Source organism: Dermacentor silvarum, chromosome 2, assembly GCF_013339745.2.
Source record: "Dermacentor silvarum isolate Dsil-2018 chromosome 2, BIME_Dsil_1.4, whole genome shotgun sequence".
Lineage (NCBI taxonomy): Eukaryota > Metazoa > Arthropoda > Arachnida > Ixodida > Ixodidae > Dermacentor > Dermacentor silvarum.
This window is the reverse complement of record NC_051155.1, coordinates 21,701,186-21,722,053: the sequence shown is the minus strand read 5'-3', so window position 1 is coordinate 21,722,053 and position 20,868 is coordinate 21,701,186. Positions and strand designations below refer to the sequence as shown.

Sequence of the window (20,868 nt, the reverse complement as noted above, 5' to 3'; positions counted from 1 at the left end):
CATGCGTAAGCATTGTGCCACTTGCTCATCTCCATGCAGCCGGGTGTCATTATTGGCATTATGACACTTCATCTGACCACTAAAAACGACAGCGCTGCGGCGACACAGACTGGTAAGAATGGAGGAGCAAGGTGCATTGATGACGTAAGCAAAGTACTGCAGGTGGCGGCGCCATGTGCGCTGAGGACATTTCGATCATCATAAGCCGTTATCGCCCTTTAGCTCCTTGTCCATCTATGCCGAACCATTATGAACCGTGATCAAATGACTCCCGCGGCGGCACGGACCGATCAAAGGTATTCTGGCAGGGCCGCATGGACCGTATCTTGAAAGCGTTCTGCGAAGCGGACAGATAGTGCCGACTACTAACTCTGTGCGCTGTGTTTTTGCCGCTTCGTTTGCGTTGAAGCGACAGGCAGCACAAGCAATCGCCTTACGCGAGACGGACAGACGGAGGAACGAACTGACGCACGAACAGTTTTCCTGTTGGGAAAGCTAGAAATGCTTACGCATTTAAATATAATGTATGTGCGCGTGGTAGTGAGAATCGGGCCTTAGATGAAGATGCCACGCTGCGAGGGATGTTCCAAGTCCATGGACGCAGCGAGCGCTAATCAGATAAGAGATGACGAGAATTGCAGTTTCCGCACTGCTTTTGTGCAAAATATAAACAGGATTTGCCAATTCATTCAGTAAATAAAAGCAGGTTTATGTAGTAGGCATTTGATATTTTCTTTATACCCGCGATAATTCGACATTTGGTTAATTCAAATTCGGCTATTTTTTTTCGGTCTCGTGAAATCCGAAAGTACGCAAAGTAGAGTCAGCACTAATTCTAAGACCTCTTGTGATGAAAGGTTATAAGTCTCCCCGTGCGATACGCACTGAAAACTCATTATTTCTCAGCATGCCTTGATTGCCGTGCTGTCTTGTCTTGGCTCATGATGATTGCTACCAGTTTGCGGCACGTGCGTTGCACGTCGCCATCAAAATAGCCTGTCCACCACCACCATTGGCCCCAAACATGTTGCACGCTATGCCTAACATCCTTACTTAAGGGGGGGGGGGGGAGGTTCCTTGACACTTGATGAAGCTTAGCAGGGTTCCATCGTACCAACATGCTTGAGAACCCTAGGTGTACAGGAAAGTAACGGGACACTTTTGGTGGGTCATGGAAAGATTACATTTAATCGTATTGAGAGTCATTAGCCACTGGTAGCACCATTCCCGGACACGGTCAAGCTCATGCTGAAGTTTTACTGTGTTGATACTGTTAGAAACTGACCGGTAGATTACACTATTGTCAGTGAATATTTCGATTTGGGAAGAGTGTTAAGGCAGCTTGTGAATACATGCAGTTTACTTCTGTTAGTTTGAACCTGACGAGACCGACAAAATTCATCAAATTACCCGGTGGGTCAAATTTAACAAGATCCTGAAAAAATGACAAAACACACTGCTGCTTTATTTGACAATATTTGTCGGATTCTAACACGCCTTCGAACAAAATGCGCTCTCATTTTCTGTGTCTACAGTAGAAAACTAACATAGAAATGATGATTAAAGCTCCTAAACAAAATAGAAATGTAACATGCACTCAATTTTCCAGCTAGAAAAATGCCCAAGGGTCTAATATGTGTTGCACAATGGCGACCGGTTTCCTAAGTTAAGCTTCGCTGCAATACATCCTTGTTACACGGTAAAGCACAAACTCTGTGAAGGCGCTTTTCGTTTTGTATCCGATTGCACTGCACAAGCAGTTTGCAGTTCAATTTACCTGAAAAAAAAAAAAAAAAGACGTGCATTATATTTGGGTAAGTACCATATTCAGACATTGTGCGCTTTGGTACTTGCTTAAAATTCTTTGCAGGCAAGGCTGAAAATAGGCGTTTTTGATGGGAGTTGACGCGTGTTTCAAAGCATTCACTGTCCCCTAAGCTCTGCCGAGACAGACACAGTTATTAAAAGGGGATCTATTGAAATCACCATAGGAGTCAGACACATGCGTGCTGACAGGTCTAGTTCGAATTATCCAACGAAGGCCGATTTTAGAGTTGAAATAATTCAAGTTTGAGCTGGGTGCCGGCCGAGACTTCTGGTTGAGATCGAATTGAGTGCAGTCGAATTAGCAGAACCTTGGAGTACATTAGATGTTACAGGCACAAGATCAGAGGCAAGGTTAACAACAATGTATTGAGATCGGCTGAACAAGAATTTCTCAGTCCTATTCAGAATGTTCCGGAGCAAGTTTAATAGGGCTAGCTTTAACAGTAATCATTGAAATGGCACATTATCAAACAGTTGTGTGTAATTTAGGAAAACAGCCTCAGTTTGTATGTTTTCATGTGGCTTTGTAGAATGACCACATGTTAATTGCATGTAAAATGGGAATGTCCAGTCAACTATTTGACAAAGCTTAAATAATGAACTTGCTGTTTATTCATTTTAGTGTACATGCTATGATTGCAGAAATGAAGCTTGGCATTAAAAGGTCATATCTGCTTAGCAATGACCCAATACTACCACCACTGAATATCTGTCCCCAAAATTTGCAAGAAATACATAAGCATCCTATTTTTTCTTTTTTCTTGCGCTGTGCAGGAAGAAAGCGGCCTTTGACCTCTAGGCTAAGAGACTTAATTTGGCTGAAGATAGTGGAAACCCGTAGCACCACTACAGCTCAGCCAGGTGCCATCAATGCTTTGCAATAGGGTACGCCCACCTGGTGCCGATGATCTGGCCGCTCTTTGCCACCAATGCCATCAGAGATCGGAAGCCTTCATCTGTTAGCCACTGAAAGTGTGAGTAGGCAAACAGAACAAGGCAAGCCATAGTGAAGTCCAAGTCACAGTTACTAACTTTTGCACACAACTAACCGTAAAGTATCCACTGCACAGTACAGAAAGTAAGCAACTACTACTATGATTAATAATTTAACAGGTACATATTCTGATTCCCAAACGCAATGTGATTCCACTGGTCAACTTAAAGGTGTATATGAACAAAATATCCTGCATATCGAATTTTTTTGCCTTAGCTACTGACTACATAATCATGATGCAAGGCTGTCATGCGTGAACATTTGGCAGTGTGGGTCAGCGAAGGAAGCAAGAAAGGCCAACACACATTTACGTCTCAAGGACTGGGGTATAAATTGCAGTAAGCATTTACTCCCTAAACAAGCATTGAGTCATGCACACAAAGACACACACTAATGTTCACAAGTGTTGAAAAGGAAATAAGAGGCACAAGGAATGTAAAAGATGTTTAGCAATTGTAATTATTATCATCAACAGGAACGAGGTTGAAGTGGCCTTGATAAGGGAACTCTTTATGCTGACAAACATTTGTGGCCACATTTTCTATGCACGGGCCATGTTTGTGATTTCTCTTTGCAATCTTTTGTGTCCAACTTCCTGCAGAGACTCTGAAACATGAAGCGCGCCTTTGTCAATTATTTTATCTGTTTAGTCAAATTTCGACGATGAACTTCACGTTTCTTCAGCTGAGCCAGAAAGGGAAAAGTACACCTTAAGACAAAATTGAAGCGCTGCACTGATTGGCTGCATCGTGTCATGCAGCTGTCTGTTTTCCCCTGGCTCACGAAGATGTGGCTGCACCGTGGTTCATTCCGTTCATTGTAACAGAACTGACCGTGGAACCGGGTCGCTATAAGTGGACGGTTTTCTGCCAGACTCCTTGTAAAACCTTTTTTTGTGTTGATAAAACTGTTTACAGTAGATGAAAATTTGACTTAAATGGACTCTTAAAAGTGGGCTTGACTACTAATATAAGAACCTCTTTTGATGAGATTAACATGTTCATTAAACAGGCAAGCAGGTTCAACAACAGATTCAATTGCATCTGGTTAGATTCCATGATAACCGAGAGCCACCACATTTGTTGAATTCAAGCTTTTGAGGCTAGCTTGGGGGAGCCTGTTATATGTATAAAATAGCGTTTCAATGCAAAGTCTAAACACCCTTTTTATCTTGCACATGTCTAGAGGGGATATTGTTAGTCCCAATCCCTCAACAATTGGACCCCTGTTTTATGGCTCTTTATATTAGCATCGTGTTTTAAAACAACTTGGTACTCTAACAAAAACTTATGACTGTTGCCATGTTGCTTTTGCTTGTTCTGTCTCTTTGTGCATGTACCTAGTTGCAACTTCAATTTTATTACCTGCAGTGGTGGCTGAATGACTAATGCAATCTACTGATAAGCATGAGGATGCATGTTTGATTCCCTGCAGCCCCGGTGATCACATTCTGATAGAGGTGGAATCCAAGAACGTTCGTGCCCCAAGCATTCGGAGCACGTGGAAGAGCCTCAGGTGGCCAAAACTATTCTGGAAGCTTTCACTATGGTGCCCTCACAGCCCCTTTTGCTCTAGATCGTTGTACCCCTGGAGATGAACCTCAACAAGCCGCCTGGCAACTTTGTCGACCTCCCTCTTACATCAAGGGGAGCCCAGAGCTGCCTTCCCAGCTCCAGCAGTGACATTTAGAGCTGACCTCCCCTTACCGAAGCGACACAGGGGTGGCCATGGAAGACAGCAGCTGTCAGGTCACGCAGCGTCCTCAGCCGCTCGACCCACTTGTCACCCAACAGTCTGGACAGGATGCTGCCTTGCTCCTCAGCGGTGCAGCCCGAGGCAAAGCGTTCGAGCACAGTCAATGCTTTAACCTTGTCTTCAGATTGGACAAAGCCAGCCATGATCCTGACTGCCAGCTCTACGGTGGTGGTCTCTGGAGGGTAGTGCATGGTCCTGGGAGAAATGCAGAGCACAATGTTTGCGATAAGCCTGGGTACAATGAATAGTGCAAGTGCACCGTAGAGGGCTCCTCATTTTCCTTGCTTGCTTTTACACTTTTCTAATCATGCGTGCAGAGTATTTCCAAGCTGCAGGGCATGGTTTCTCAAAGTGGGTTCCGCGGAACCTAGGGGTTCTGCAGGCCCCTCCTCGGGGTTCCGCGAGCCGCTGATAAAGTTTCTTTGGTTCCGCGCTTGCCAAGTCACTTGGATGGCGAACCCGAGGTGCGCTCGATCCAAGGAACTTCCATTACTAACGCCCGAGTATCAAAAAGCGCATCACAGTGCATAAAAGAAACGCGCAAGCTGTGCAATAAATCCCGCCAGCAGCTTGTAGCAAGCCAGCCTCCGAAAACGGGCCGCGTGGTTAAGCTATTGCACTTGAATCTCGGAGGTCTTAAATTACTCCCATGCGCATTTCTCCCGTTTGTAGATAGGTGCCGCTAGCGTGCACGCCCACGTACAATCGACGAAAAAAAGAAAAGAAAATACACGGAGCAACGCAAAACAGTTTGTTCGATGAAACATTAGCATGCGTTGGCGCCGCGACAGGCGGTTACGGCAATTTTGTTACACTTCGAGCGAGTGTACCTTGCCAATAGTGACAAACGGAAAGGTTTCACGACGTTTGCCATGAAGTGCGTTCACCGAACTCGTTTCGCTGAGATGAAGTGTGCAGCCTCGATAGCAGCACTTCAAGAATAAAAAGAATACTGAAAATACAGTCGGCACTAATTCTAAGACCTCTTGTGATGAAATAATATAGGTGTCCCCGTGCGATATGCACTGAAAACTTTCATTCTTTCTCGGCATTCCTTGGTTGCGATGGTGTCTTGTCTTGGCTCATGACGATTGCACCCAGTTTGCACCACGTGGGTTGCCGATGTCAAAATAGCCTGGCCACCACCGTTGGCCCCAAATGTGTTGTGTGCTATGCCTAGCCTCTGTTGTTCTATGCTAGTTCGTCCACCACCACCGCTGTTTTCTAACATGTTGCGCGCTACGCCTAGCATCTCTTCTACGCTAGCCTTCCCGCTTCCACCGTCGGCCCCAAACGTGTTGCGTGCTGTACCTAGCCTTCTCGACACGTCGTGCAACATGAGCAAGAAGGGCAAACATAGAGCATACTCCGGAAGTTTGTTGCAGTATGGATTTACAGAAACTGGCGGAAACCCCCAGTGTGTTATTTGTTACGAAGTGTTGGCCAACAGCTGCATGAACCCAGCAAAGCTCTCTCGCCACCTCGCCGTGAAGCACCCATCATTCAAGGATAGGAAGGTCGACTACTTTGCAAAAAAGAAGCAACAGCTGGAAGCTCGAAAAATGGATTCACTCAAAAAGGTGAGTTTTTTTTTAAATTTCTAAGTACCGAGAGTAGATGCTTTGGGCTGTGGCGAGTATTTAGAATCTGTAATATTTTTGTTCCAGAATTCTGCAACGTCCATGAACACGATGAAAGTATCGTACCTGCTCAGTTACAGGATAGTCAAGCAACTGAAACTGCAGACAATATGTGAGGACCTCATCATGCCTTGTATTCAAGATGTCGTGAAGACATTGATTGGGGAAGAACACATAAAGAAAGTGCAGCAAGTGCCAATTTCTAATGACACTGTCGGAAGATGTTTCTGTGAAATGGCGTCGGATGTGGAAGCACAAGCCGTCGAAACCATCCAGCAATCTCCGAAATTTGCAATTGCCGTGGACGAAAGTTGTGATGTTGCTGGCTACCCACAGATGGCGACTTTAGCGAGATATCTGGCTGGCAATGTAATTATGGAAGAGTTTCTGTGCTGCATCGAGCTGGAGACTACGACTACTGGAAAGGACATTTTTGATGCAGTGAATGAGTTTTTTCTTTCCAAAGGACTTTCCTGGAGCAAATGCATCGCTGTTTGCACTGACGGTTTGTTGTTGTTGTTTATTGCATGTACAAAGAAAAAGAGCTTACACATTATATACAGTATCAGGAGGTCCCAGAGTAAGAAACTGCCAGGGGGACCTCCTATCATTAGTGGATACATAAGAGTATTAGAGCAGCAAGAAGATGGCGAACAAACAAACAAAACAAAAAAGGTAAAAAACGCATCAAAAATACAATTCATAGGGAACAAGGTATAATAAATAGAAAACAATTAGATGGGTATTAAAACAGCGCTATAAAATAATAGCACAATCAATAATCAAAGGCAGGAATATCTAGTAATGCGTAACTAAAAATTTCGCTTTTCTACATGTATCAATGAACAATCCAAATACAAATTCTTTTACGAAAATGTGAAGCCTAACGATACAGTAATAGAAGTAATGTAACGAAAAATGTATTTATGACAAATGAAAAGATGGTTCTGCTAACAGTATTCTTTTCATATTGTGTTTAAAAAATTGCAATGAAAGAGATGACTTAATATTAGCAGGGATGCGATTCCAAAGTGAAATACCATAGAAGCGAAGTGTAAATTTTCAATAGTTGGATCTGATTTTAGGTAACAGAAGATTATTGCGTTCTTAAAACCTAGTATTATTTTTGTTCATGAGTTAATCAAAAGGGAGGCTGTCTAATGATATTTCACGATGAAAGAGGCGAAATGTAATGAGTGACAACTTGTGATAGAACAGCTGTTGAATGGGTAAAATGCGAAGATGTTGATAGATAGGTAAAGAATGGCAACGGAATGAGCTAAAAGTCATTAATTTTATTGCCTGATTTTGAAGACGTCCAAGTGGTTTGAGATGAATGGCATATGTATTACCCCATGAAGATAAACAGTATGATAAATGACTATTAATATAAGCATGATACAATGAGCTAATCACAGGAGGTTGGAAGAATGAACGCGTTTTAATGATAATGCGGATGCCAAATCAAACCTTTTTTATTAACGAGTTGGCATGGCTATTGAACTTAAGATGTTTGTCGAGAGTAACACCCAGGAATTTAACAGTATCAGATGTCGGTATAACAAAAGTATTTAACTTCGGTGCCAGGGCAATGACAGGAAAAGTTAAAGGGTTCATTGCACTGATCAGGGAGGTCAACAGTAACATTATGTTCACTCACTGCATGATTCATAGGGAGGCTCTGGCTTCAAAGGAGCTTAGTGCAGAGCTCACAGTTGTGATGAATCATGTAGTGAGAACCATAAATTCTATAAAATCAAAACCCAAAGCTAATCGCCTTTTCAAGGTGCTGTGCAGGGACATGGGTGCTGCCCGTGAGTATTTGCTGCTGCACACAGAAGTGCGGTGGCTCTCAAGGGGAAATGCCTTGAGTAGAGTGTTTGAACTCAGGGAAGAGTTGGTAGCTTTTCTCGCTGACAACGAACCTTTAGTGGAGCCATTTTTGCAAAGCACATTTGTTGTACAGTTAGCCTACTTGGCCGACATGTTTGAACAATTAAACTTGCTCAATGAGAGCCTACAGGGTAAACATACCACTCTGATAATGGCTGCAGATAAAATACGGGCATTCCGTAGCAAGCTGCTGAGCTGGATGAGCCGCGTAAGCAAGGACTACAGCCCCTTCAAAAGGTTGTGCTCCATTGAAGCCCAGAATGCCCATCAAGTTCTGACAGGTCCATCATAATGACTCACCTAAGCACTATTGGAGCTCACCTAGCCAGCTACTTTCTCGACATTCAAAATGTAGAATGGATTGTGTCTCCTTTCTATGTTAATGCAAGCTCGCTGAGCAGTGAAACTGTTGAAATGGAAAATGAGTTTCTAGACCTCCGGGCTAACACTGCCCTTAAGGTGAAATTTGGCTGCCAAAGTGTTGTTGCCTTTTGAATGGAGGCTGCTGCTTCATTCCCACATCTCTTCGATAAGGCAGTGGACATGCTGCTGCCATTTACAACAGCATATGCCTGTGAACAGGCATTCTCAACACTAGCCTATCTGAAAAATAAGCATAGGAATTGGCTAAAAAAAGCAGCTGACATGCGGCTGGCCCTGAGTGTGACCGAGACTCGCATCGAATTGTTCATGCAAGCAAAGTGAGTTTAGTTGCATATTGCAACAAATGTGACATGTCAGTTCATAAATTTTGTAAATGGCCATGGTTTTGGACTTATTGAACTTAAATGTAACATGAAACGAACGGAAAATATGCGCATGAAAACGTACGGGGGGGTTCAACTTCATGGAGCTTAACAGGGTTCCCTGGGACCAACATGCTTGTGAATCCCTGCTGTAGGGGATGAAGTCGAATGTTTCGTGAGACATTTAAGCACGGCAAATTTAGTATTTGTAAAGATAGATGAGCTGATCGTGATAGCTGAATTATCATTGCAGTCGAATCTCGTTAATTCGAACTGCCGGTTTATTCGAACTGACGCTGTGGTTCCGTCAAAGTGATGTGCATTTCAATAAGCAAAAACGCTTAGTAATTCGAATGCAAAAGCATTTGCGACGGTTAATTCGAACATACTGCGAACCGACAATGCTCTCAGCAGCGCGCCAAATAACGTGGCGGCGCCTCCGACCGGCATTGCTCCGACACTGCCATAGAGCAAAAGCTTAGGAGAGACCCCTTAATGCAGCGGCAGAGGCCCAGTCCGGCCAACGAAACTGCCCATGCCGGCAAATGCTCGCTTCCCGATAACGACAGACAACGAAACTTCAGGGAGCGGGTTAAGCGGGCACCGGGCCGGCTGGACCGGCGGTGCCGGCACCCACGCCGGCAAACGCTGCTTCCCGATACTGGCAGAAAACGAAACTTCAGGGAGCGGGCTAATCGGCACCGGCCGGCATGGCAGCGGGCGCACACGGAGACAGCCGAAGGGGAGGGAGCTGCGAGGGAGCTGAGAGAGAGGGCGAGGGGAGCCACCGAAGCCACTGCCACCGAAGCAGCGGAGTTGCCGAGGCCAAATCTGCTTCGCTGCTGCCCTCCTCCCCCACCTTCGATGGTCTCCACGCGCGCCCGCCCGTCGCCATCCGTTGCCGTCCCCTCCCTGAAGTTTCGTTTGCTGCCGTTATCGGGAACCGACGTTGGCCAGAGTGGGCGGTTGCGCGCCGTGACATTTCACGACTCGCACTGTTCGTGCATTTTGCTGTGGTGCTCGAATACTTCAAAAATACGTCTTTTCTTTAATTCGAACTTCTTTTCATTCGAACAAATTTCCGGTCCCCTTCGAGTTCGAATTATCGCGATTTGACTGTAGATTTATTTATTCACCCATGGCACACTGCAAATAGCAATCTGACAGTGTAGACATTCAAGAAGCATTAACTATGAACACATCCACAAATTAAAAGAGGGTATACAAGCTTAATATACAGGGTATTTATGGAATTGCTTTAGAAATTTTTTGAAAATAGAGAAGCTGCAATAATTAAGTTTTTTCCTCGGGATTGCTTTTCCAACAAAGGCATAAAATAAAATTGTAATTAAACAATTATGCAAATTAGCCTATTAACCTTTTAATCAAAAGAGCCACACATAAATCCTAATGCAAGATGAAACTTGTCATTCTAGAAGCTCATAACTGTCTCCAAGAATGAAAAAAAGTTGAGCTTCGAAATTTTTAGAGCCTTATGTTAATTCCAGGCAATATCACCCAGAAAATTAAAACTGAACTGCCAACAAAGAGCCGATGTCTACGAATAATATGGATCTTTCAGCCTAACTTTTGGGCGAGCACTTAGCGGAAGTCATTATCAAGCTGCAATCTAGCTTGCCAATGGTGAAGCGCAGTTACATTATTCATAAGGTGCCGCCTGTCTTTAAAAAAGACTTTTCAGTAAAATTATTTGATTTATTTTTCTTTCATTAATTTTGTGCTTGTTCATATACACGTATACAGGCTTCCCTCTGGGACATTTGTTCGATTACTGTTGATCCAGAATGAAGAGAGTATTGCAGCATGCAAACTCATGTTTGCTCGGGCACGCGATGGTGGCAACAAAAAGGAAAACTTTCATCCACCCAACTGTAGCTAAAAAGGAAATCTACGAGTTTCTCACAAAGAAAACTTCACAGTTCAAGAAAAATTCATCCTGGTCCATGGATCAAACCTGGGACCAATGCTTTTTCTGGAAGGTCACTCTATGCTCTACCATCTAAACTAACTAAACAGGAGGCTAGCAGATTGCAGAGCATGTCTAAATTATTTGACAACTCAAAGCACTGCGACATTGCATATGGGAAATCAATTCTGACGAAGCCCGCAATGTGAAGGAAGACTCACCCTCATGCTACAGTCAGGGGGATGAGGATTTTCCCTTTCAAGAATCTTCCTCCACCTTGTGGGCTTCTGCAGAACTGATTTGGCGACAGTGTCAATGCTTTTGAAAGCTGCCATGCATGGACTGCTGGCAAGGTCTAAATGTCACTCACTTCCAGGCTTCCAGCAGGTTGTGGAGTGGGCGGCTGGGCTCATTGCTCACTGCACAGAGCACCTGGTGGTGCAGTTGCCAGGCCTTGGAGCGACACACCTCACTGCAGTATGCTGCCTGCATGAATGTCGTCATCATTACCACTCTAACAAACTAATTAATTCAATGCAGGACAATCACCCAGTGATTCACCCTGTCGTGTGCCCACCCACACCACTCCATCCAATTATCTGCCCTCCTCAATTTGATTTCCCTCCTTTGGCCACCAATTCTCTTTCCCTAAGGTCTTTTCTCCTGTCAGGCAATTGACAGTTACATGTCTTATGCCTTACGTGAGCTGCCCAACTTTATCCTGACAGAATCTTTAGGAAACAAGTGCATGTCTGAGGGGCTAGCTCAGTGACAAATAGACAAAGACAGTTACATAAATGTAAATGCACTAGCACTAAAATTAATGCTTATGCACAAAAAAAAAAACAATGAGTCCCACAGAGAAAACCCAAGTTTATGTCGTGCTGTTTTTTTTTTGTGGATATCACTGTTCGCCATTGATGAGCATTTGCCGATAGCATGAAACTACTGAAGAATGTTGTGATGGTCACCACCTATGTTTCTTTAACTATCTGGTGGCGCCACCTGTGCTCCCTCCTGTATTCCGCCGCATGAATAAACAGCACTCACTATTGCAATGTCAGAGTGTTTCCCTGGGGCCAGTCTTGATAAGTGGTGTTGGTACTGCCTCAACATTCAAGTCTACAACATTTGACAAATATAAGCCATCAATTACTTCCACAAGGTCTCGTAAAACTTCCAAGAAAATGGTCTAAAGAGCTGAGGTAAGAATAGACTTCACTGCACACCTCAAGCTCACTGGTCTTTGCAAGCAGGTCAATAGTGACACGTATACATGTTTATCTTTCACCGGTGGCCGCTTTCCACCGGCTAACAAATGTTAAACATTATCGCTCAGCGCAGGACGCGCCTGCATCGGAAGTTTCTAGAACGTTATCGATGCTTCTTTTCGTTGCCTGTTTTCACCGACGCTTATGTTATCTGATTGTGTGACTGACGCGAATTGTCTAGAACTTTCTGGAAGACACGCGGGCATCAGGGATTAATCTGGAACCTTCGATGACTCAGGTATAAAAGCCGACGCGTCTCGCCGCTGATCAGATTTCGACGACCGCCGACTGTGTTCACCGCTTTCGTTGTGCTTCGAGTGTAGCTTGCTTTTGCGGGCACAGGTTCGCCCAATAAACAACCAGTTTCGTCATACACCGTTTAACGACTGTTTACTTCAGCGTCACTACTACGTGACATCTGGTGGAGGTGCTTTTGTGTACATGCAGCGGACGCCCCCGAAAAGCCGTGATCCAAGCCCAAAACCGGAGGACAGCGCCAACGTCGCCAAGGACCAGCAAGCTAGCCGTAGGCAGCAAGGACTTTTGCCGGAGTTAGGACTTCTTCCCGAGAAGACCACAGCGACCAAGAGGACAAAAGTCACGACCTCGGCAGCAGCTACCATGACAGCCCCTGCGCCAAAATCTGCAATCGTGATGCAACAACCCAGGAAGCCGCCGACTTTCCGCGGATCGCCATGTGAAGACCCCGAAAGCTGGCTGGAGGCATACGACCGGGTCGCTACGTTCAATAAGTGGGACTGCGACGACAAGTTGCGCCATGTTTACTTCTCGCTTGAAGACGGCACCAGAACCTGGTTCGAGAATAGGGAGCGTGCACTAACAACCTGGGACCTGTTCCGAGCCGCATTCCTGGACACCTTCACGAGCATCGTCCGTAAAGAAAGAGCTGCAGCCTTGTTGGAAAACCGTGTACAGCTTCCGAATGAGAGCATCGGTATGTACACTGAAGAAATGACTCGATTATTCCGGCACGCCGACCCCGCTATGCCAGAAGACAAGAAAGTTCGCTTGCTCATGCAGGGAGTTAAGCAGGAGCTATTCGCCGGACTGGTGCGGAATCCACCAACGACAGTCCAGGACTTTCTCTCGGAGGCTACGATGATCGAGAAAGCACTGGACATGCGCAACCGGCAATACAATCGCCGTTCGACGCCACAGTACGCCGAAGTCTAAGGACTCTCCCACGACCTACGAGACACCATCAGGCCGATAGTACGCAAAGAGCTGCAGAAGTTTCTACCGTCGTCGCTGCCTCAAGTTGCTTCCATCGCCGATATCGTGCGGGAGGAAATCCAGCAATCGTTAGGACTTCCCGAATCGGCACAACCCGAGTCGGAAGCGATGACCTACGCCGCCGTCGCCCGTCGTCAAGGCCCCCCGCCGCACTCGCGCCAGGGCCCCGTAATGCCGCAGTTCCGTCGTTCACCGCCGCCGCCGCCAGCATGCCCGCCCGTCGCCCAGCGCAGTTACCAAAGGAAGACGGACATTTGGCGCGCCCCCGACCACCGCCCGCTCTGCTATCACTGCGGGGAAGCCGGCCATGTCTACCGCCGATGCCCATACCGCGATATGGGCCTACGAGGGTTCGCCATCAACGCGCCGCGTCCAATGCGGGGTGAACGACCGCGCGACATCGCCGACTACCTCGCCGGAGCCCAGTGCCAACTCCGACGACCCTCACGCTCGCCGTCACCAGGCCGCTACATGTCGCCGCATCGCCGTAGGTGCACCGGTCCCACCCGGGGCCGATCTTCCAGCCCTTACCCGGGAAACTAAAGACAGCAACCGATGGAGGTGCGGTTGCTGTACGACGCAATGCCGAAGATCCTCCGCCGCCGACGACGATTCGCGCATCATCACGACGAGATATTAGCATGCCGCCTAGCAACAGCCTTGACAGCACTTCGCCGCAGAAAGAAGACCTTCCGACGCGACGTAGCAGCAGCAGAGCAAGCCGACGCAGCGTGATCCGACGCCACGAATTAACCGCAACGCCAGACGCCGGTCTACCGATCTAGACGTGCTCATCGATGGCCGTAACGTCACCGCTCTCGTCGACACTGGAGCCGACTATTCCGTCTTCAGTGGCCTGTTTGCCGCCAAGTTGAAGAAGGTGAAAACAGCCTGGCAAGGACCCGATATCCGGACAGCGGGAGGCCACCTAATAACGCGGACTGGAATCTGCACAGCGCGAGTCACAGTAAACAACCGCACTTACCCGGCGAGCTTCGTAATCCTGCAGCACTGCTCCAGGGATGTCATCCTAGGCATGGACTTTCTAAATCAACACGGTGCAGTCATCGACTTAAGGTCCAAGTCGATAACGCTTTCAACGCACAATACGATACCACCGGATACAATCAAGTTACCATGCCTTGAATGTGCTTGAAGAACAAGTCACCGTTCCGCCTCGCTCCAGCGTAATGATTTCCGTCGGTACCGAAGTGCCTACAGACATGGAGGGCGTCATCGAGGGCGATCATCATTTACTGCTCAACCGCGAAATTTGCGTCGCTAGAGGCATAGCTGAGCTGCGTGCAGGGAAAGCAAGGGTGATGCTCACGAACTTCAGCCCCGAATACAAGCACATTAATAAAGGCACCACGGTCGCCTACATCGACGAAATAGTACAAGCCAGCAGTGCTTTCGCCTTCACGGATTCCAGTGCACCTGCAACGACTATAATACCTGAACCAACTTTCGACGTCAATCAGAACCTTCCCAGGAATAAGAAAGAACAACAAAACGCTCTGCTCCTGCAATACAAGGACTGCTTCTCGTCGTCGTCAAAAGTTCGACAAACCCCTGTCACCAAGCACCGCATCATAACCGACGAAAATGTCCGCCCACTCTGTCAGAGCCCGTACAGAGTTTCGGCGCGCGAACGCGAAGCCATAAGGCCACAAGTCGACGAAATGCTACGCGACGACATCATCCAGCCGTCCAAGAGTCCGTGGGCGTCCCCCGTGGTATTAGTGAAGAAGAAGGATGGAACCCTACGTTTCTGCGTCGATTATCATCGCCTCAACAAGATCACGAAAAAGGACGTATAACCCCTCCCACGGATTGACGACGCCTTGGATCGACTCTACAACGCAAAGTATTTTTCGTCGATGGACCTCAAAACCGGCTACTGGCAAATCGAAGTTGACGAGAGGGACCGGGAGAAGACTGCCTTTATAACACCAGACGGACTGTTCGAGTTCAAGGTCATGCCGTTTGGTCTTTGCTCGGCACCTTCGACTTTCCAACGCGTCATGGATACAGTACTGGCAGGCTTGAAGTGGCAGACTTGCCTCGTCTATTTGGACGACGTCGTTGTGTTTGCCTCAAGCTTCGAAGAACACCTGCGGCGCCTTGAAATGTTCTTCAAGCAATCAAAACCTCCGGACTCACGTTAAAGCCAGAAAAGTGCCGCTTCGCATATGAGGAGCTCTTGTTCTTGGGCCACGTCATCAACAAGTCTGGAGTGCACCCCGACCCTCAGAAAACTGCAGCCATCTCCAACTTTCCTCCGCCGGCCGACAAGAAAGCAGTGCGTAGATTTCTTGGGCTGTGCGCCTATTACAGGCGCTTCGTCAAGGAATTTTCACGGATCGCCGAGCCACTGACGTACCTCACGAAGGCCGACGTCGAGTTCAAGTGGGAGACGCCGCAAGTCGAAGCATTTGAAGAACTGAAGCGACGCCTGCAATCGCCGCCAATACTTGCGCATTTCGACGAAAACGCCGATACCGAAGTCCACACCGACGCAAGCAGCGTAGGACTCGGCGCCGTTCTTGTGCAGAGGACTGACGGACTAGAAAGGGTTGTAAGTTACACTAGCCGGTCGCTATCGAAGGCGGAAGCAAATTATTCCACAACAGAAAAGGAGTGCCTCGCCATCATCTGGGCTACATCAAAGTTTCGTCCCTACCTCTATGGCAGGCCCTTTAAGGTTGTGAGCGACCACCACGCCTTGTGTTGGCTAGCTAACTTGAAGGATCCTTCAGGTCGCCTCGCACGATGGAGTCTTAGACTTCAAGCATTCGACATCACCATCGTTTACAAGTCCGGGCGAAAGCACTCTGACGCCGACTGCTTGTCTCGCGCCCCCGTAGAACCGCCACCACAAGACGACCAGGATGACGACACTTTCTTCGGACCCATCAGTGCCGACGAATTCGCCGAACAACAGCGAGCCGACCCCGAACTAAGGAGCCTTGTAGACTACCTGGAAGGCAAGACCGTCATTGTGCCGAAGGTGTTCAGGCGAGGATTGGCGTCGTTTTTCTTGCAAAACGACATTCTCCTAAAGACGAACTTCTCGCCCCTCTGAGCCAACTACCTCCTCGTGGTACCCTCAGCATTGCGTCCAGAGGTTCTGCAAGCTCTCCATGACGACCCAACGGCTGGACACCTCGGTTTTTCCCGCACGCTCGCGAGGATACAAGAAAAATACTACTGGCCTCGCCTCTCTGCCGATGTCGCCCATTACGTAAGAACATGCCGAGACTGTCAGCGACGCAAAACACCACGGACAAGGCCAGCCGGACTTCTACAGCCGATCGAGCCACCTCGCCGACTGTTCCAGCAGATCGGGATGGACTTACAGGGGCCTTTTCCGACGTCGACGTCCGGGAATAAATGGATCGTCGTAGCTACGGACTACCTCACACGCTACGCCGAAACAAAAGCCTTGCCCAAAGGTAGTGCAGCCGAGGTAGCCCGATTCTTCGTTGAGAACATCCTCCTGCGCCACGGTGCCCCAGAAGTCCTCATCACCGACAGAGGTACAGCCTTCACGGCTGAACTAACTCAAGCCATCCTGCGCTACAGCCAGACAAGCCATCGCCGGACCACCGCCTACCACCCGCAGACGAATGGCCTCACCGAGCGCCTAAATAAGACCATCGCCGACATGCTGGCAATGTACGTCGACGTCGAACACAAGACGTGGGACGCCACAATTCCGTACGTGACCTTCGCATACAACACGGCCATGCAAGAAACGACGCACATGGCACCGTTCAACCTGGTCTACGGAAGGAAACCGGCAACGACGCTTGACGCCATGCTACCGGATGTCTCCGACGAAGAAAATCTCGACGTTGCCACCTATTTGCAGCGTGCCGAAGAAAGTCGACAGCTCGCCCGCCTGCGCATCAAGAACCAGCAGAGAACCGACAGCCGACACTACAATCTTCGACGACGCTACGTCGAGTACCAGCCCGGAGACTGTGTTTGGGTCTGGACTCCAATACGCCGACGAGGACTTAGCGAGAAACTCTTACGCTGTATTTTGGACCATATAAGATCATCCAACGTATTGGCGCACTGGACTATGAGGTCGTGCCAGACGGTATTTCGCAATCACAGCGGCGCCGCGCACGACCTGAAGTCATCCACGTGGTGCGTCTTAAGCCTTTCTACGCCCGCTGACGAACTTAGGTCCTTTGTTGCTTTGTTATTGTTGTCCCTTTCTGTACGCGTGGTTTTGTTTTCGCTTTCGTGTTTGTAGGATCGGGACGATGCTCTTTAAGGGGAGGGTATTGACACATATACATGTTTAACTTTCACCGGTGGCCGCTTTCCACTGGCTAACAAATGTTAAACGTTATCGCTCAGCGCAGGACGCGCCTGTATCGGAAGTTTCTAGAACGTTATCGATGCTTCTTTTCGTTGCCTGTTTTCACCGACGCTTATGTTATCTGATTGTGTGACTGACGCGAATTGTCTAGAACTTTCTGGAAGACACGCGGGCATCAGGGATTAATCTGGAACCTCCGATGACTCAGGTATAAAAGCCGACGCGTCTCGCCGCTGATCAGATTTCGACGACCGCCGACTGTGTTCGCCGCTTTCGTTGTGCTTCGAGTGTAGCTTGCTTTTGCGGGCACAGGTTCGCCCAATAAACAACCAGTTTCGTCATACACAGTTTTACTACTGTTTACTTCAGCGTCACTACTGCGTGACAATAGATAGAATATTAAGTTTGTCAGATTCACAGCAGAAAACATCATAAAAATAAAGAGTGAGGTCCGAGAGCACAAAGTTGTAGGGGGACCTGCAATCAAAGTTTATGAGTAACTGCTGAAACAGCATTAAAATGATAGTAGACCTAGCTTTATTATTATTTTTTAATTTAGTGAAAACCTGCAGCACCAATAGGCATCATTGTGGGGGGCATAAACCAGAATAAGACATATCAACATAGTTTATTTATTTATTTTGCTAAGAGGTTTATTGGCAACGGATGCAGGCAAACGAGTAGCACTCACAAGTGTTCGGCCAAGGACAGCAACCACGAGCTCATGCCGGTGGCGATGCTGCTGAGGCACAGGTAACTCTTCTTTTTTACAATCACCCTCCGCCGAAAAAGGCGCCATCCTGGCGGCTTAAGGCGAAGACACTACTATTGGGTCATAGTACGGCTGAATGCGACAGACGTGGACAAGTTCGCGGCCGCGATTGCGCAGGTCTGTCGGTGGCTTGAGGGGCTCCATGAGGTAATTGACGGAGGACGTTTGTTCCAGAACGCGGTAGGGTCCGAGGTATTTCGCGACAAGTTTTGCGGAGAGGCCGGGTGTGGGAGCGGGTACCCGAAGCCAGACCAGAGAGCCAGGGGAAAATGTTGGTGCGGAACAGTCGGCAGGTTGACGGGATTGCTGCTGCCACTGGTCCTCGGTGGAAAAAGAGCGGGCAAGCTGGCGGCATTCCTCAGCATGTCGAGCAGCTTCAGACAGCGCAGTACTTTCGGACGCATCAGGTCGATATGAAGAATTGTATCGAACGTATTAGATGGTTCTCGGCCATATAGGAGAAAGTATGGAGAAAATCCAGTAGTTGCTTGGGCCGCAGTATTGTACGCATACGTCATGAAAGGGAGAACTTGGTCCCAATTTGAATGATCAGAGGCGACGTACATTGATAGCATATCACCAAGAGTACAGTTGAAGCGTTCTGTCATGTCGTTAGTTTGCGGATGGTACGCTGTACTTGTGCGGTGAATGATTCGGCATTCGTCGAGTAGTGCCTTCAAAGCATCGGCAAGAAAGGCTCGGCCTCTATCGCTCAGAAGTTCGCGAGGGGCACCGTGGTGCAGAACGAAATGGTGTAGCAGAAACGATGCAACGTCGCGGGCGGTGGCAGTCGGCAGAGCGGCGGTTTCAGCATAACGGGTTAAGTGATCCACGGCAACAATAATCCAGCGGTTCCCTGCTGGAGTGGATGGTAGCGGTCCGTATATGTCAATACCAACACGATCAAAGGGACGACTAGGGCAAGGAAGGGTTTGTGACGGGTATACTTGTCCGGGAGGTAATTTACGGCGTTGGCACTGAGTACAGGAGCGAACGAACTTTCGCATGTAGTTATACATGCCGCGCCAATAAAATCGGAGGCGTAGTCGAGCGTAGGTCTTGAAGAGGCCGGCATGCGCGCACTGCGGGTCCGCGTGGAAAGCGTCGCAGATAAGGTCACGGAGATGTCGGGGTATCACAAGAAGCCACTTGCGTCCGTCAGAAAGGTAATTACGACTATAAAGAAGGCCATCGCGAATGCAGAAGTGGGTAGCCTGGCGGCGAAGAGCGCGAGATGGTGAAGAGGTGGATGGATCAGAAAGGATGGTGATGAGAGCACTGATCCAGGGATCCTTGCGCTGCTCCGACGGCATGTTGTGCAGTGCATGTGATGTAAGTGCGGGCTCAAGGGCAGATAGGCAAGCGTTGTCAGCTGCGACCGGTGAGCGAGAAAGGGCGTCAGCGTCCGTGTGCTTGCGGCCAGAACGGTAAAGAACACGGATGTCGTACTCCTGTAGTTTAAGGGCCCAGCGAGCAAGTCGGCCAGATGGGTCCTTGAGGGTGGACAGCCAACAAAGGGCATGGTGGTCAGTGATGACGTCGAAAGTGTGACCCTACAAATAAGGGTGGAATTTCCCCAGGGCCCAAATAATGGCTAAACACTCTTTCTCTGTAACCGAGTAATTAGCCTCGGCTTTTGTCAGAGTTCGGCTCGCGTAGGCGACGACATATTCATCGAACCCCGCCTTCCGTTGCGCGAGTACGGCACCGAGTCCGACACCGCTGGCATCGGTGTGGACCTCGGTGGGGGTGGCAAGGTCGAAGTGACGGAGTATAGGTGGTGAGGTTAGCAGGCGGCGTAATTTCGTGAAGGCGTCATCGCAGGCGGGTGACCAAGCTGAAAGTTCGTTGTCGCCGCTTAGAAGGTCTGTCAGGGGTGCACTTATAGATGCGAAATTTCGAATGAAACGTCGGAAATACGAGCATAAACCAACGAAACTTCGAAGCTCCTTTAACTTCGTCGGTTTTGGAAAGTCAGCGACGGTGCGGAGCTTGGCTGGGTCCGGAAGAATGCCGTCTCGCGAGACAACATGGCCAAGAATGGTGAGCTTTCGGGCACCAAAACGACATTTTTTTAAGTTGAGTTGAAGTCCCACATCAGTGAGACATTTCAGAACGTGCTCGAGACGGCTGAGATGTGTATGGAAATCAGCGGAAAAGACAACGATGTCGTCCAGGTAGCAGAGATATGTGTTCTATTTGAAACCGCGTAAAATATTATCCATCATCCTCTCAAAAGTGGCTGGAGCGTTACACAGGCCGAAAGCATCACGGTAAATTCATATAATCCGTCAGGTGTCACAAATGCTGTTTTATGTCGATCAGATGGTGCCATAGGGACTTGCCAGTATCCGGAACGTAAATCCAGCGAAAAAAAGAACTCTGCTCCCTGAAAACAGTCGAGGGCGTCGTCGATGCGCGGTAACGGGTAAATGTCCTTGCGCGTTATCTTG

General features: G+C 48.2%; 1 protein-coding gene across 1 annotated transcript in view; it reads right to left on the bottom strand.

Moving 5' to 3' along the window:
* The window catches only part of LOC119441354 (histone-lysine N-trimethyltransferase SMYD5), a 102,588-nt gene that overhangs the window by 55,403 nt on the left and 26,317 nt on the right, over positions 1 to 20,868 (bottom strand). The window contains exons 3-5 of the mRNA XM_037705967.2: positions 11,153 to 11,268; positions 4,528 to 4,771; positions 2,723 to 2,793 (exon numbers count right to left, since the gene is read on the bottom strand). Of these exons, the coding sequence (XP_037561895.1) occupies positions 2,723 to 2,793; positions 4,528 to 4,771; positions 11,153 to 11,268 (431 nt within the window). The remainder of the gene's footprint in view (positions 1 to 2,722; positions 2,794 to 4,527; positions 4,772 to 11,152; positions 11,269 to 20,868) is intronic.